General features: G+C 38.7%; 1 protein-coding gene and 1 long non-coding RNA gene across 4 annotated transcripts in view; one reads left to right on the forward strand and one right to left on the reverse strand.

Annotated features, from left to right (window-relative positions):
* Positions 1 to 1,272: 1,272 nt before the first annotated feature.
* Positions 1,273 to 4,732, reverse strand: LOC120410727. The gene is made up of 4 exons (XR_005603057.1): positions 4,550 to 4,732; positions 4,029 to 4,136; positions 2,893 to 2,960; positions 1,273 to 1,773 (listed from the first exon to the last, which is right to left on the reverse strand). It is a non-coding gene; the product is annotated as an uncharacterized LOC120410727 (long non-coding RNA).
* ATP10B (ATPase phospholipid transporting 10B (putative)) overlaps positions 4,096 to 17,084 on the forward strand; it is a 60,683-nt gene continuing 47,694 nt past the window's right edge. The window contains exons 1-2 of one of the 3 annotated variants that reach the window (XM_020584822.2): positions 4,096 to 4,231; positions 16,648 to 16,852. In XM_020584822.2, coding sequence (XP_020440411.2) covers positions 4,116 to 4,231; positions 16,648 to 16,852 — 321 coding nt within the window. In that variant the 5' untranslated portion in view covers positions 4,096 to 4,115. Of the gene's footprint in view, positions 4,232 to 5,448; positions 6,312 to 7,660; positions 7,980 to 16,647; positions 16,853 to 17,084 lie in introns of those variants that run through there. The other 2 variants (XM_039559650.1, XM_039559651.1) reach the window with 2 other exon arrangements.

Raw genomic sequence — 17,084 nt, forward strand, 5'->3', positions numbered from 1 at the left:
TGTTCAGATCTTAATTTAAACTGAAATCAACTGGGGAGTTAATTGCTCAGAACAACAACAAGGTGAAAAAATTTTCCAGGTGTCTAGCCTTTAGCCTAGAAAATATGAGCTGCATCATTTGGCTACAATGTTTTCACTGAGTTCTCACTGTGCGTCTTTTGGTAACCACCAACAATGGAATTTCTGCCTTTTCATTATAAAATCCTTCAGCACCACTGATTGCACTTTAGGTCTTTCAGCACCTTAAAGGTTACGCTGTAAGGACATGCTGGCTCTAAGACAGTATATGTTGAATGTAATTTTGATTTCAGTCAAATACTCATTCATTTGCACACTGGCAGAGTAATTCTCTCTTCTTCCAAGACTCAAACATGTACATATTATTAAATATTATTAAGGGGGTTTTTTTCTAAAGAGGGTGACATACTCTGTATTTCCCCCAGTCTAAATGAGGTGGATTCAGTCACATGTTTTGTTCAGTGGAACCTTGAAGCTGTATAAGGCCAGTGCCTTTCATTTCTGGTTTGCTTTTGCACATTTAGTGCCTTGTCATTGTACAGCAGCTTCTAGTTCTCAAACTCACGCTGTTGGAGCAAGATTTTGTTATGTTTAGATTGAGCATAACAGCACCTATGCTTGCATGGCTGGAGCTCAAGCATCTGGCACGCTGGATCACACCTGCAGTTGTGGATGTGTGTACGAATCAGGAGACAAGTTTTCAATGATAATAGGATTAGTATTGGGAGATTTAATTCCTTTATCTCTCCAACCCATAAAACATCCATTGTTTTAGTGCCGGCTGGCATTTTCCTTTCAAATCAGGTTTCTCTGAAGATTTTGGAAAACTGTTACCTGAGTGTAAATGTGATTAAGCTGATACTGCAGTTCTTTATTATCTGAGCTATTAAGATTCAACACCTGAACCAGTCCCTTTATAAGTAAGAATGAACAGGAAAAGTATCGTAAGAAAGTCAGACATTTTAAGATGTTGTGGTTTGACGCTGGCTAAACACCAGGCACCCATGAAAGCCATTTGCTCACCTTTTTCTGTTATAGTTGGGCAGAGGAAAGGGAAAAAAAGAATTAACGAAGGCTTATGACTGAAGGACTGGGAGGAAAACACTGTAAGTGCAAAACAGGTTCAAATTTAAAGGTACAACATAAATTTATTATTAATAGAGTCAGAGGAGGATAATGAGAAGTAAAATAAGCCTTTAAAACCTTTTCCCCCCGCAGCCCCTCCCTCTTTCCCACTGACAGCACAGGGAGACAGGGCATGGGGGTTTTGGTCAGTTCATCACTGAGCTCTTTTTCAGTTTGCTCAGGGAGAGGAGTCTTTCTTTTATTATGCTGTGGGTGCCTCCCACGTGATAAACGGTCTTCCCAAAATTGTTGTGGTGTGGGTCACTCCTCCACAGGTTGCAGTCCTTTAAGGATAGGCTGCTCTAGTTTGGAAGCAAGGGGTCTCCTTCTCTATTTCTGGAAGCAGTGGCCCTCTCTCTTTATTCTGGTCTCCCACTGGATCACAGTTTCTTCTGGCATCCACCCACTCTGGCGTGAGCACTTTTCCCACAGGCTGTGAGTGGATCTCTGCATCTCCTGTGGACTTCATGGATTACAGAGGGACAGTTTTTTTCACCATGGTCTTCACCACAGCCTGCAGAGGAACTTTGGTTTCAACTCTTGGAGCACCTCCTCCCTGTCCTTCTCCACTGACCTTGATGCTGCCATGTTGTTCTCTCTTACATGTCCTCACTTCCTCCTCTTCTCTATCTAGAAGAAAAATTGCTGCCCATAGGTACTATTGTTAACAAGTTCCACTAATTCAAAGATTCTTGCAGCATCCCGTAGTGCCAAGAGGTTGATTTTGTTTAGGTTCTTCATTGGGGAATCACTTGCCATGTTTCCACTGCTGGCCACGTGGCCCCTCCACTACCACACGGGTGGTGGTGGCTGCCACAGCATTGGCAGTATTTAACACCTCTCTTCATGCAGTGCACCAGGAAGGAGAAGATGCTGCTAACCCTGCCCTTCTGCCCACAGCACGGCTGGCTACAGGCAGCCAGGCAGGCAAGGCTCACTGTGGGCCACACTGAAATGGCAGCGGCTGCGGATCGCCATACGCTGGCCCAGGATAGCGGCAGTTGCAGTGCCTTGCCACCCCTTGGGAGAAAACTGTGCATGTGCTGGTTTTGATTTCCTTCTTAAGTATGTCATCACAGATGTGTTAACAACCTCTCTCTAATTGGGCCAACAGCATGTCCATCTTCAGAGCCATCAGAGAAGGTTCTAGCAGCTTCTCACAGAAACTACTTCTGTGCCCCTCCCCCTTCCCCCCCACTACCAAAAAACCGGGCTGTGCCAAATCAACACATAAGAAAAATGTCTGAATAGATTTGGTGGCACTTTATAATTTGAAAAATAGGATACAGGATTCATGATGGAAAAGCCATTGCTCACCTCTGTTAAATTGACTTTATAAGACACAGAAAATGGATTTTAGATATTTTCTGGTCCCCAGAGATAGAAATAGATTTTGTCATATTGAAGATTTGTTGTGTCTTTTATTGTGTAAATTCTCTGCAGAAGTTCTGAGATGAAAGAACATACAGTGCACTGAGCAGGAGACTTGTCTTTGTGTTAAACCTCTGCTTGCAAAACATAAAGGGAATTTTCTGCCAGAATGGAATTAGTTTTCAGCACTTGTCATGCATTTGTCTTTCAGCCTGCCATCCCTGCTGCAAATGTCTTTGTCCGTGGACTCAGCTTTGTACCGTTGGCAGTGACTGGGAGCTCAAAGTCCCTCCCAGGCTCTATCAGAATCAACACTACTGCTACTTTCTGTCAGAGACAAACCAAAACTCATTCTAAACAAATGAAGGATTGTATTACCTGACAATGGGAGACAGTGGAAAGACTGGAAACAAGCTTCTGCATTTTATTCTGGAAACAGGAATATTCTGGAAACAAAATACACATGGTTCACTTTTCTGCCCCAAAACCTTTTTGGACAGTTTCACAGGTAAAAAAATTCATTCAATATCTGTGAGATTCAAAAACTCTCTCTGAAATGGTGATATTTGAGTGTGATGGAGAAGGGCTGCTTTTGTAGTTGCAACAGGACTAAAATTTAGGTGATGATAATTTGTAACAAAATTCATTTGACTCTGAAATTGTGGATTAAAGCAAGTAAGCACTGGGAGTCCTTAACCACTGCTGTGACCAGCTTTCATAATAGAATGCTGCAACAGTTCTCTTTGCAAAAAAATAAAGTTTTTATTTAAAAATCCTTCTGGTTTTGTGTTGCATAAACCTCTGATTTTTAAGAGCACAAAAAAATTAATTGGATGTGTTGAGACACCTATGAAATTCTGTGGATTTCAGCAGCTCAATTTTTGATCTATTTTTAATGTCAGAAAGTGACTGTCTATCGATGTAGAAATAGTATATATGTATGTGCAAGTGCTAGGTCAGGTTTCTTTCCAAGTGCTGGTTTGAAATTGTGTAAATCCCCCAGCATAAATAATCAAGTGTAAATAAAAAGATGCCCAGGGAACCATCATCACAATAAAGATAAATGGAAGTTGTATATCCATCTCTAGCTTTGAAATTTTTATTCTGTATACTAGATCGGCCCTCTCATAATTTGACCTTCCATTTGCAGAATCCTCCATGGATTCCTGATGGGAACATTTCCACAGTTCATTGGTTTGTTTTTTAAGGTTTGGTTGGCTTTTGTTTGACTTTGTGCTTATTTTCAAGACTGAAGCGATGAGGGGTCATTAAAGACCTTGGAGATCCCAGAGATAAATAGTGTTTTTAACACGTGACAAAACTGGAGTTAGCTATAATAGTATGAAAATGTATCTCACAGACTCTAAAGAAAAGCAGCTGATCAATTCATTCTGGAGAAAGGAAAAGGAGGGTAGAGGAGTGAAATTATTAAAGTTCCTTTGACACAGAATGGGGGTTGTTCATTAAAGAAAGGATACATTCTAATTTCTGACTACTTTTAATATTTTTTATACCTTTTCAGGCTGGGTAAGCTTTACTTCTTCTTTCTGGTGGTTCTGAACTGGTTCCCACAAGTGGAAGTCTTCCATAGGGAGATTACAATGCTGCCTCTGGTTGTGGTGCTGCTTGCCAACATGATTAAGGATGTTATTGAACACTACAGAAAATACCAGTATGATAAGACAATAGACTTAACTAAAACCAGGGTATACAACAAGTAAGTAAACTAAATCATTTTTTTTTACTTGCTTCTGTTATGGTAGAAACTGCTCATCTGATTTTACAGTAATTCTCTCACGGACCTTTCAAAGTACTATAAGTTTGGGAAAACTGTTACAAAAGATTTTTTTCTACCTTTAAAAATGCCTTATTTAGCTCACTTAAATCATCTCAGTATCACTTAGGCTTTGTTTCATATCACAGCAGTGTGTGCTGATATATACAGGTTTTCATTCTAAGTTTTCAAAGCATCTTGCCAACACATACAACATCCTTTCCTGATAGCAGAAGGATCTGGAGCATAAATGAAACTTACCCAAGTCTGGAACAGAAAACTGGGGCTGTTAAGAAAATTGGAGCCATGTCTTTCAGATGTTTCACGCTAAAACCAGTAATACAGAAATTAATGATCAACTACATTCAAGGTGAATCATAATCAAGAGATGGAAAAAGTTCTAGGACTTCCAGTAAACAGAGAGATCAATACAGCCTAGCTTGGCTTTGGAGCTGGTACAACATCTGCAGGCAGCTGTTTGCTCAATACTGACTCAGAAGGGAGAAATATTTTCACTGCAATTCTTGTTGCAACATTTCGATTTCGTCAGTTTCTTGTCCAAGTACTAACTTGACTTGAGACTGCCTAACTCGTCACTACGTTATGAAGCAAATAGGAGTTTTTGTTTAAAAGTTTAAATATTTGTGTGCTTTCCTTTTTTCATCTGCCCTTAAGCCCAGGCCATAGAGAAAAAAAATTGCTGTGGTTTGCATACATGTGATTAACTCTTCTGGAAATTAGCCCTCATCTGTGCTGACATACTTATGTGTCAGAGGAAGAAGGATCAAAGGGGAAGGGGTATCTGGGTGAGAGAGGAAGGTTTGGGGTATATCAGGGAGAAGGATCAGTCTGAAGGGCAATCCAGGCACATTGCCCTTCACTTGCTTATGGCTATTCCTCTGACTACAAAATCATAGGTTTACTTGGCTTGGGGGAATGGGGGTTGTTTGTTTGTTTAGTAATAATCCATGTTATGGTCATGAAAACAAACAATAGATAGATGAAATAAAAGAGAAATACTGTCTGTACTGAGGCTTGTAGCAATCTTCTGTTGACATCTGGGACGTGGAGCTCTGCCCATTACCTTTGAGCTTCCTGGCAACTCCCAGGGTTATAAAGTCATTCTGAAACTCGGGGAGTGACCTGTGAAAATTGTGTGTATGTTCTCAGCAGTGCCTATGCTCTGTGTTAAAGCAGAGACACTTCCTGATAGCAGAGAGTTACTGCCAGGGAAATGGTCTGAACGGGGCCTCCAGGCATCTGCTGATAGGAAGAACAAAACATTCAGGATGCTTTTGGCATACGTGAGGTGCAGCTGCCCCAGCAGGCTCTAGGACCTGGTGCAGCTGAGTCAGGATGATCCCTGTCCCTGGGTAGGTGGAGGTTGGAGTGAAAGACGAAGCCCTGGGCTTTGGACATATCAACTCTTCTCTCCACCGCTTGGGAGTTCATTTGGATTATTGAACTCTTCTAACTTTGTTGGTTTTCATCTTGAAGATACTTTTTGAAAGGAAAACAACATGTCAAGGAAAATTGTTCCAGGCTGCTTCTCTACAATGATATGGAAAAAACATTTTTTCAAGGAAGCCTGCTGCCGATGTGGTGCTCCAGACATGGAAATCCAAAATGAGGAGCTGGAGAAGAGAGGAAAAATAAGGAAAAGAAAGAAGAAAAATGAAAATAAACGAGTGATCATCTCCAATTTTCCCTTTGGAAGTAAGAAGGGGAAGGAAAATCTGAATAGATACTATGAGTCCAATGAAATTAAGACCACGAAATATACCATCTTAACTTTCCTCCCTAAAAATATCTATGAGCAGTTTCACCGCTTTGCCAATATTTATTTTGTCTTCATTGCACTGCTGAATTTTGTGCCAGTGGTAAATGCTTTCCAACCAGAGGTGTCTGTGATCCCAATTTGTGTTATAATGACCATTACAGCCATTAAAGATGCTTGGGAGGACTTTCGGCGGTATAAATTAGACAAAGAAATCAATAATATGGGATGCTGCATTTACAGCAGGTGAGCTTCGTATAGCTTTTATTACCAAAAACATTGGCTCGAGATCTTTTATCAATGGTGAGGCTTTTTGTTTAAAAAAATTAATAAATAATTGCTGAAAAATCAGTCATTAGATGAAATAGGGGAAAGTCATGGCTACTATATATCACCTGGTATTTGTTCTCATGGAGGGAAAGATTTTTTTTTTTTTAAAGCATTTTTGTACTGGGAAGTTAAGTGTGAGTTTCATTATATTGGTGTGTCTATCAGCCTCTTAGACATGCAGTGTGCTGAAAATAGGTGCTTAAAGAGCTACAAGCAGCTGAATTTTTAAGACATTTTCAAGAGGCTTTAATTCTATCAATATAAGGTAGCACAGAACAAGATCTGTCATGGGACTTATTTGCATTCTTAGATGCCAAGAAATCTCTTATAAACCTGGCCCTTTGAAATACATTCTATTTTCTACTCTACATTGTTGAGTAGCTTTCAGTTATTTTTTCGTTCTTAGGCAGTATGTAAAATGAACATGTAAAAACACAGTATAAAAATGAAAGATAGTAATATATGCCTCTGTTTAGTCATCTCAAATTAACTACATGTGTGTGTGCTCACTTCTTCAAAGTGTTTCATGACTTCTTGCTTTTAGGACATTCAGAAGATTGAAAATTATGTTTTGTTGTATCAAAACTGTTTTGTTAGCAAAGTAGCAAATTATTTCTCCCTGACAAAATATCACATCTGGGAGTCAGAAGTGCAAAACTTTCCATCTCCGTGAATGTGCCTGTCATCCCTCAAATTAATCAGCAATGCTTTATATAACATGTGCTTTCACGAGCAAGATCTTGCAGAACTCTGGCTTTTATCACATGGAGCTGTCATTTCTGTTTGTTTCTTCTGCATGTGTTTGTCAGGTTTTTATTTTTATGTCCTGCTAGTTAAGCAGGAAAGCAATAGATTTGCTTGTTTAGGGGCTAAACTTAGGCCCACATATAGAAAATTACTTGTAAGAAAAAAAACTGCACTGCTCTCCTTTGCAACTTTTCCAAAAGAGCTGGCATTTTATAAGTTTCTAAATAATGTGGATTTAAGATTTCTTCTCTTCCATGGTGAAGACTGTCAATAATGGTAGCTCTCTGGGTAGGGTGGCAAACTGCCTCTTCTGTCTATCTTTGCAATTTCAATCTGGTTGAATGTTCTAGCTTTTCCAGTGTTGCATTAGCCCATGAGGCAATGGATTAATTGTTAATACTTGTTAAAACCAGTATGGGACAGAATAGGTGGGGCAGTAGGTGCTAATGAATAAATCCCCAGAGGGATCTTATTTATTTCCTCTTTACACACAGAAACTGTCAGTTTAGATCTGAAAGCCTTTTACCATGGGAACATGAGAAGAAGGGAATACAGTAAAACTTGTTTTGTATAAGGGAAAAATGTCCACGATGGAATTGCAACATATCTTCAAATCCAGATCCAAGTTATAGTTGTGAGTGCTCTGTGATGCAGCAGCACGAGATGGGCCTGCCTTAAAATTGGTTATTCCATCCAATAAAAAAGATTTTGATCTATCAATCAGTCTTGTCTAGGATCTTGTCTTGCACCAAAGTTTTGTGGTCCAAAAAGGTGCTGTAAGGGAAAGGAAAATGAGAAGGGCTTCAGACTACAGCATTCATCCTGTCTGGAAAAAATGTGAGTAATGACAATTGCCATTAGATCAGTCACTACAGCTTATTATATAATGAATAATTTAAATCAGGCTTCTCTGGTGCTTTCAGAGGCTGATATTTCTTGTTCTTGCTAGTTGCAAAGTCCTGGAAGGGCATGATGTCTTCTAGTTTTTATTCCTTATTAATCATCTGCTGAAAATAGGTAATTGTTTTAACATAGGTGAAAGTCTTTTTGAGACACTGCACATTTTGTTAATATGGTGGCAACCAACAGTTATTTTTAATAGAACAACTGATCTTCCATCCTAAGATGAAATATTACTTAGATTTTAAGAGGTAATCTTGGAGTGTATGTTGTCTTTATTTCAGATTTTAATAAAGACTCTGGCACCTGTTCCAAAAGAAATACAAAGGCAAACCAAACTTTTCCAAATGCTGAATGTTCTCTAAAACTTTCTTGAAGACAAGGGGAAATGCAGTAACTTGCCTTCTTTCAACACAGAGCAAGGGAAATTAAATAGGCTGGCCTGTAAACATATTTATTCTAATTTTCTTTTCACACAGATCAGCTGGAATGGGAAATCTAGTCTTCTGGTCAAATGAAAGAAAAGACACTTCCAGTAGTGTATTTAAACAATGTTTAGTTGAAAAAATGAGAAAAATTAATAGGTAATAAAGTGTCTTGGGGAGGTGCAATAACCTAGATTTTTGATTGAAGAGTTTGTACTTTTGGAACCAAAACTTTTGGAATCATACTCTGTAGACAAACTGCTGTGCTGTTGGAACAAATCACACAACACCAAAAGGAGAGAACAAAAAATTGAATTGCAGATGATATAGACCTGTGTTTAAATGCCTGCTGTCTCATGGCATTCTTTAAAATATACTTTGTATGCTTTAAAATTTTCCAAGCAAGGTGGACTTCCGTTACTACAAAATGCCAAAGCATTTTCTATGATACTATGCTTTATTATCCCTCTTTAATTGCATTTCAATTTTTCAAGTCACCTGATTTCATGCAACCCTAATTAGTTAGTCTACATCCATAGCAGTTAATTATAATCTTCAAATATGTGTGATTTTTATCACATTAATTTTGTTGCACCCTGACACCTTTTAGTCAAGACTGGTTCAGATTGATCTTTTCATCTTTCTTGTCAGTCAGTCCCTCCAAACCTACCATGGTTATTTTTCTCAAAACTCTCTTCAGTTTGTCATTAACTTACTAACAGGCCAGCATTGAATGTGGTATACAAACCTGAAAGTGAATGTCAATACAATAGTTGCTAAAAGCTAGTATTTCATTTTCTTGAAGTTCCATAATGTTCAAGGAACTAATTGATATGTAATTATTATATAGCTTGGCTGTACTATACCCCGAGGGTTATTTCAAATTCTGTAAATACTCCATAGCATCTAGACAGTTTTTTGCATCAATTTCACTTTTTTGGGAGATTTAACCTATTTTTTCCTCAGTGTTTTGGTAGACACTAAGATACAAATGCAAGGGCTATGCACAGTTCAGTATGGCACAGCAGCCACAAAAACATTAACATTATTTAAGCTATTCATATTGCTTAATCTTAAGAACCTAAATTCAGATATCTGAGACAGTGACTCAGAGAAGCCTTGTTTATATGCCTTGAATCATCCTGTGGAGCATTTGGAGATGTAGGTATCCTAAATGACAGGCATCCTAAGTAGCCTGATTACTCTTTCCATAGAAAGTTCCTCTGTAATGCTTTCAGGCCCTGTGGTTTTCAGGTAGTTCCTACAAGCATCAATCTTCTCCTCTTCTCTTAAGTCCACTGATGTCTGTGGTACAAAAAATTTAGGCTGGCCTTCACTCTGACTCTTTGTCTGCTTAGTGTAAGATTTTAGAACATTTTAAGATTTTTGCATCAGCACTTACTCTGGGTTAGCCCTAGAGTAGAGGTATAGAAAGAAGGAAAAAACAAAGAACTCATAAATGTGTTTCAGCTGAAAAGCTGAAAGTGGCTTAAGCCGGACTCAGTGGTTTGAAAGAGAATTAAAATATTTCAGTCAATTAAAGTATTGTAATTCTGTGCTGCAATTTTCTCTCCGACAGAAATGGAGATTTGCTTGCCTACAAGTGAATTTATACAGGGTACTTTATGTTTTCTTAGGGAATCTGGGCAGCAAAGGCAAAGGCTGCCCTTCTGTTTGAACCTCTTTCATATGCTCTGTTCTGCTGGATTTCTGAAAGGAGGAGAGATTGCACCTCCCATGCATGCTCTCCATGTCTGGGATAGTGCCTGGGACTGGCCAGGGATGCAGTGACCAGGGGCAGTGTGGGGCATCTGGAAGAAAGCAGAGAAAAGGGTAGGGAACATGCTTGAAAACAGGAATTGACCTACTGTCAAGTCTCAGAGTTCAAAGAAAACCATTTTTCTCTGGACTCAGAAATATCATATGCAAGTCATTCAACCCAAGGTGAACCTGAAATTTTGTCAAGTAGAAAGCAGGATGAGAGGAAAATGCCATCCTGCCAAGGGCACAGTGAGCAGAAAGATTTCTTGCCAACACTTAATTTAAAGTGTTGGTCAGCAGCAGTGAGTTTTCACTTGTTAAAGACCCTTTTCTTTCTGCTTTATTATTTTTGTTTTCTGACAAAGCATAACTTTAAAGATTAGGAGCCTGCTGGAGGCTTTAGTAGGTTCATTTTATACACAAAAAAAGAAAGGTCTGAAGCCTGTGTCCCACTCAAAACCTCACCACAGGCAAAATTTCAATCAATTTTCTCGGGCATAGCAATATCAAGGCGTCTACACCTCAGTGGTACCTTCCTTGAACAGTGCAGAAATCTCATCAGCTGGAGACTGAACACCTTCTGAATAGGTGCAGTCCTATGACAGCCACAAAGCATGAACTTGGATTAGTTGCAAGCTACTACCCCCCTAATGTCAAGCATGAGTGTGTAGTTCTCTGGCAATGGGCATCCTCTGCTCTGTCATCCCTACAACTTTTGTCTGTACTTCATGCACTGTGGAAATTTTGTATCTAGTTTAGCTGTGGATACCTGAATTAGCAGCGAGTTTGACTGAAGGTACAAACAGTACCTTCTGCTTGAGGCATTCTTCAACCTCCCAGTGAGCTGAGAAAATGTCCTTATCCAACAGTATACTCAGGTTTGTTACGTCACCATGACACTGCTTGAAACCAGTGGTACCAAAATTGTGAACAAATTAAAAAACCTTGTGTGGGGTATAATGATTGCATTGTGAAGAATTATGGGACATGCTGAACTGACTAAATGCAAACCTTCTCTCAGCTGGTCCAGGCACCACGATTTGAAAGTGGAAGAGTGGTGAGCTAGTAATTGTTGTCAGTCACAGTGTATTGCTACAGAGAAGATCCTTGGTCTCTGTGGAAGAAAATCCATAAAATACATTACTAAATCTACCACTGGTTTGTGTATTGCTTTGTCAGAGCTTTCTTCAAGATCTATTACCTGCCAAGGCATTTAAAGCTGCTTCACAGAAAAGGTGCAATGGCTTAGCAGACAGCAGACAGCAGGAGCTAATGACTAAACATTAGAACCAATTAAATGAGAATCTGTGGGGTTTGGCTCAGAGACCTGCAGAATCATGGCCTCATGGCATTAAGATTCATCTACCTGTCTGAACTTTTAAAATACCTTTAAAACCTGGAGAGTGGCAGGTTTCTACCATGTGACGCCAAGAGCTACATGGTCATATAAGGATATGACTACCAAAAAAGCTGATGTAGGCTATGCTTTCCAGAAACTTCACAAGTTAATGAGAGTCCCTAGAAACTAATGCTAACAATTAAGAGACATTAAGTGAGTGACCTTGGAATTATCTGTTCATTCCAGCTGGTGTCAAGAAGAATTGTAACAGTATTTTGCTCAAGGCAGTAAAAAACCTCCAGATTTTCCTAAATACAATAATGTACGATTTACCAAATGAACCTAGTAAAATCTAAGCAACACATTGTTTACATCTATTTTATTTTATTTCTTCAAAGGTGAGTTAAAAGAAATCCAAAACCATTTATATGAACAAATAATACTTTTATAAAGTTCTGGTACTTAAAGTTTATGTAAACTTCAGTTGGTTACAGAAGTTGAGCATAGGCTTGTATCAATGAGAAGTTACTTGTTATGATGCTATAGGCAGTTTAAACACATAAAAAGATAGGATCTGTATTTCCACAGTCAATATTACCATGTCCCGCAGCCGTAGGGAGGAGGAGAGAAGATCCAGCAGGCAGGAATTGTGCAGCAAGATTGATTTATTTAATTATTTTACAAACTCTTTTAGAGACTTTTTCTTCATAGTCTAATTGGACAAAGGATCAGCCACTCCTTGGGGGGGATTGGCTAAAATCCTAAAACATCCATTGTCAAAATATTTTTCTACTGTACCATAAACATAATTCTACAAGGTTGCAGGTGTTCTTAGTTTACAGAATTTCTGCTATTATCTTTCATGAGAGAGAAAATTATCCCACAGTTTAGAAGAAGCAGGAAAATTCCTTGCTAACAGCATTTTTGTATCCACAGATCTGTTATTAGCATTGAGGAATTTGGAATGCCAGTATGATATAAGTGTATGTACTTTATTAGACTTTAGAAAAATTTCATTCCTATTATTTTAAAAAGGGCTTTTGCTGTCTTAACATAGTGTTCAAATACTGAGAGTTTGGCGTTCTGGGGAAAGGCTGGGGCTGGATACAGGACTGGCCACTGCTAAATGACATCATTGGTGCTGCTGGGCTGATGTGCTGACATGAAAAACCCCTCCCACTCTGGGATGAGATCGTGGCAGGAGCCAGTGACAAACCCACACGTATACTATGGCATTTTCCTATGCTCAAACAATTATCTGCAGCTCGAGAACATTATCAGCCAATTGTGCTGTACTCTGACCTATGGACAGGTTTCAGAATCAGTTCCTGTTTGATCTTGAGCCTTCCTCAAGTCCTAAATCTGCTCCTTTGTTGTCAGTTTTTTTGTTTTGTGGCAGTAGCTCCTAATGGTGAGGTCATGGCCATAAAGTGATCTTTGAAAATGTTTTGTGAGGAGTTTGCGTATAAAAGCTGATAATCTTTGATAGCATAAAATTGTGCGAAATTTCTATTTGCAAAAATAGACTGTGAAGGGTAAGCAGCTGTGTGATTTGAGATCCCGGAATATTGGCATTTTTTATAAAATATGTGATTCTTGAAAGAGGCCATTTTCAAATATAGCATTCTAGCAAATTTACATACAGAAAAATATTTATATATCAGTTTCTCTATTGATGACACTGACACTGATACATTTTTCTAGTTGTCATGACCTGGTGACAATTTGGGTCGGGGTGGGGGGGTATAGTGCAGAGCAAACAATATCTTTATTTCAAACTGCAAAGGATCCCAAGATGGAGCTTGCAGTAATTCTAGGGAATAAGATTCACTGGACTAATTATCCGATAAAATGCTTCTAGGTAACAAAGATTTCTGAAGATCTTTCTTTAAGGCAGTCTAGGACACACACATGCTGTGGAGTGCACAAAAAAAATTACTTTTATTCAATCTTTTCTGTATAGCAGAACAATAGTTTTTATTTCCTTCCATTCACCGTCCATTTTGATCCAGTTTTTGTTTGAAATTTATCTTTATTGAATCCAAGAAAGCAAAATCAAATTGTTGACACAAAGTCAATAATTTATTTAAGTTCCCCCGTGGTCTCCAACTGCAGCAGGATCTTTTTATGGTCCTTTTTTTCCCAGAAATGACTTAATAAAATCTGTTTAGTTCATGCCTTCTGGTCAGATTTGATGAGTTCAATAACAGCACTGGCAGACGTCATTTTGAATGTTCAAGGCCTCTTTTCATTGGCACTATCATACTCTGATGGGCATCATCATGATATCTATTAACAAGGGAACACTTTTTGAATGTGCTTTTGATAAATTGCCTGGTAAAAGAGAGAAGGGACTGAGGAATTTTTATCTTACATCCTGTCTTCAGTGTGCCACAGCCCTGATGCCGCATGCTATATGAATCAGATATCCAGATTCCCACCTATTGAAAATCACCACACCTTGTTTATTTTATAAGTTCAATACATTTGCCCTTTTCATATATTTCTCGTCAGACCATCTTGGATTTATTAAGCTCCTCTGTTTATTTAGCAACCAGAGCTTGTGCTATGAACTTTAATCACTGAACAGAAAATGGGCAGTGTTCCCAGTTACAGGAATTGCTGAAAGGAAACTGCTTCATCTGAAAAATCTTGTTAGACAACTAGGCCAGTGCTGCCATGGGGTGCACCAGTTTCATCATGAAGCACTTTTCTTCCTTTCATCTGCTGGAAATTCCCTACAATGTTCTAGAAAAGCTTTGTGCTATCGAAAATTTTTCATCTTACAAGTCCAGATGAAGGGTTTTCTTCAGGAGCAGAAAATGTGTGTTTTTTGAATATTCGCTGGGATAGAGGGACAGTCAGTTCACCTGAATGCAGGTTTGAGATTTTAGCAATTCCTGAACTGTAGTCCCTGTGCTAAGTAAGGCTTTTCCTCTGATCTGAAAGACATCATTTGGCTTTTCTGACTCACTCTCTCCTCTGTAATTAGTGACTGGGTAGAACCCTGAAGCTTTACATGTATGTAGGTTTCATGGGGAGTTATTGAAAAAATATTACAAGTCCGTGATTTCCATGGATTAGTTGTGCTAGTCTGGTTTCTTTCAGCTGATGCAGAACACAGCCAGCTGGACAAGGCCCTTCTATAGCATTTTATGAGAGGACAAAATCAGAAATATATTCTGTAAACTTCTGAATTGCACAAGAGTTGACGTACAGAGAGGTGGATTGCTCTGCAGAAGTGACAGTAAACATAATATGCAAACTATAAATGGCATCCAGATGTCTAGGATGGTAAGACAAGACATCTACTTCCTCTAAACTGATCTTGTACTCCTTCTTTCATGTTTTAAACAAAAACATTAAGAAGTCCTATTCAGAGGGTGTTTGGCATGGAAAGGATTAGTACTTACATAGTTGATTTGGTATATTAACTTAGTATCTGCTTTGTAGAGGATTAAATACTCGGCATATACTTGCTAAAATACTTTTCAAATAGAAATTTAGTTAGATTTTTTAAAAAACATCTAATTAACTTAGAACAAACTTCTGTTCTTCCGTGTGGTCTTTTATGTCTGTTTTTGAGCAAAAGAAAAAGGACATGCAGGTAAGTAGAGTCAGAAAAAAAAAGAAGAATGAAAAATACAGGAAAAAAATTAATGTAACATGAAAAAAATATTGCTACAACCCCATAGTTTAGTAAGTGCCTCAAAAGAAGCAGTAAAGGGATTCAAATAATTAGGTTGAGGGGTTCTTTTCTTGAGTAAAAAGTGTGTGCCACTGGGAAATGTGCAGAATTTAACTTCTTGCATAACCTATACAGATAACTGTTAGTTGATGTTGTTTTGCAGATAAGGGCATAAGCCAAGTGTGAGGGTTTGCCTGGCAGCATTGTGGCTGGCTTTGCTTTGCAGAAAGCCAGGAAAGTAGGTTAGCAGGAAGCATCCCTTGGCCTGGCTGTGAAGCAGTGCTTGGATGTGTGCTTTGAACTGTAGCAAAACACTTTATCTGTTCTATCACTGCTCCCCTTCTCATGATATAAACACTTCAGTGAAAGATGGTATTCTCCAGGCAATAGATGAGGATGATTAAAAACTTAACCAGAAATGAGAATGAGTCATTACAAAAGGACTTTTATTGTCTGTCTGGTGAAGTATCATGAGCATTTCCCTCTCACAGAGCAAGGCATAAGGTGATTCAATGATTTATATTGAAAAAATAATTTCCTCTCAAGGAGTTAGAGGAACCAAGCAATTGCTGCCAGTGCAGTTTTCCCATTAACTAATGTTAAAGTTTATTGTGCAGTTTTTGGTCTGCTTAGATGGTTAAGAGCAGTTGAAGGATTAATTATTGAAAATGTAAAGTCAAAAAAACTCTGCTGAACTTAGTTTGTTGATGAAATAGTATTTTATTTTCCTTGAATCCCATAGGGTCTTTTTCTTTTACTTTTTCTTTTTTTTTAGAAGCTCTTTGTTTCTCACTTTACCTTTTCCATTAAACTTGTGCTCTGGTTGTATTTTTTTTGCTTAATACTAAGGGATCATTTGTCAGCTCTTTTACCTTTTGAAGTTGTTTCTGTATATTAAGCTCAAGATTTGTAATTACCTATTGAGAGTTACAAACTGGAAAGACATGAGGCAAGCGTGGCTGAGGTACCAGTTTTCTTCTTTCAGGATCTATATACTGATCTTGGAAAGTACCTGGGAAAGAGTCATGTGGTCAAAAACAATAGGTTTTGGTGAAGTATTTAAATTTCTTCAATAAGAGACTCGAACGTATTGCTGTTAGTCTGAACTGCTTTCTATATTTTGCTGTGCAGATTATAGGACTAGTGCTAGAATGAAAGAGAACTTTTGCTGTATATTTTTTATTCCATGTAAAGATTTGGTTTGAATATGACATACGGTGAAGTGGTGCTATGGAAGTGTCTGAATCATTAATTTCTAGCTTCTGTGCTGTGTCCCTTAAAAAAAAAATCACTGTGCCCCTATCTTCTATTTTCTCTTTTTGAAGCCCCACAAGTCAGCAGTCCTGCCTTCCTAATGTCACTTATCACCCATGATATGTTTTTAATACACAGGGAGGAACACGCTTATGTGGAGAAGTGCTGGAAAGATGTCAAAGTGGGGGACTTTGTGCAGCTGCAGTGTAACGAGATCATCCCAGCAGATATCCTGCTGCTCTACTCCTCTGATCAGAACGGGATCTGCCACCTGGAAACTGCCAACCTCGATGGGGAGACAAACCTCAAACAGCGCCAGGTTGTGATGGGCTTCAGCAGCCAGGTGAGTCTGAAAATGCAGCCCACGGGCGTATTGTCTCCAGCTATGGCCATTGTGCCACAGCAAAGTCACTACACTGAGGGATTTATTTTTGCATGGGAATTGGAGGAAAGCTCATGGTTCCCTGCCAAAGCATCCGTGCGTTTCCTTATGGATTCTGTCTCCTTTGTGGCTGACACACCACACACACTTCATAGGCAGGTGGAGATGTGGTAGCTCAACTGGGAGCTGCTTA

Source organism: Corvus cornix, chromosome 13, assembly GCF_000738735.6.
Source record: "Corvus cornix cornix isolate S_Up_H32 chromosome 13, ASM73873v5, whole genome shotgun sequence".
NCBI lineage: Eukaryota > Metazoa > Chordata > Aves > Passeriformes > Corvidae > Corvus > Corvus cornix.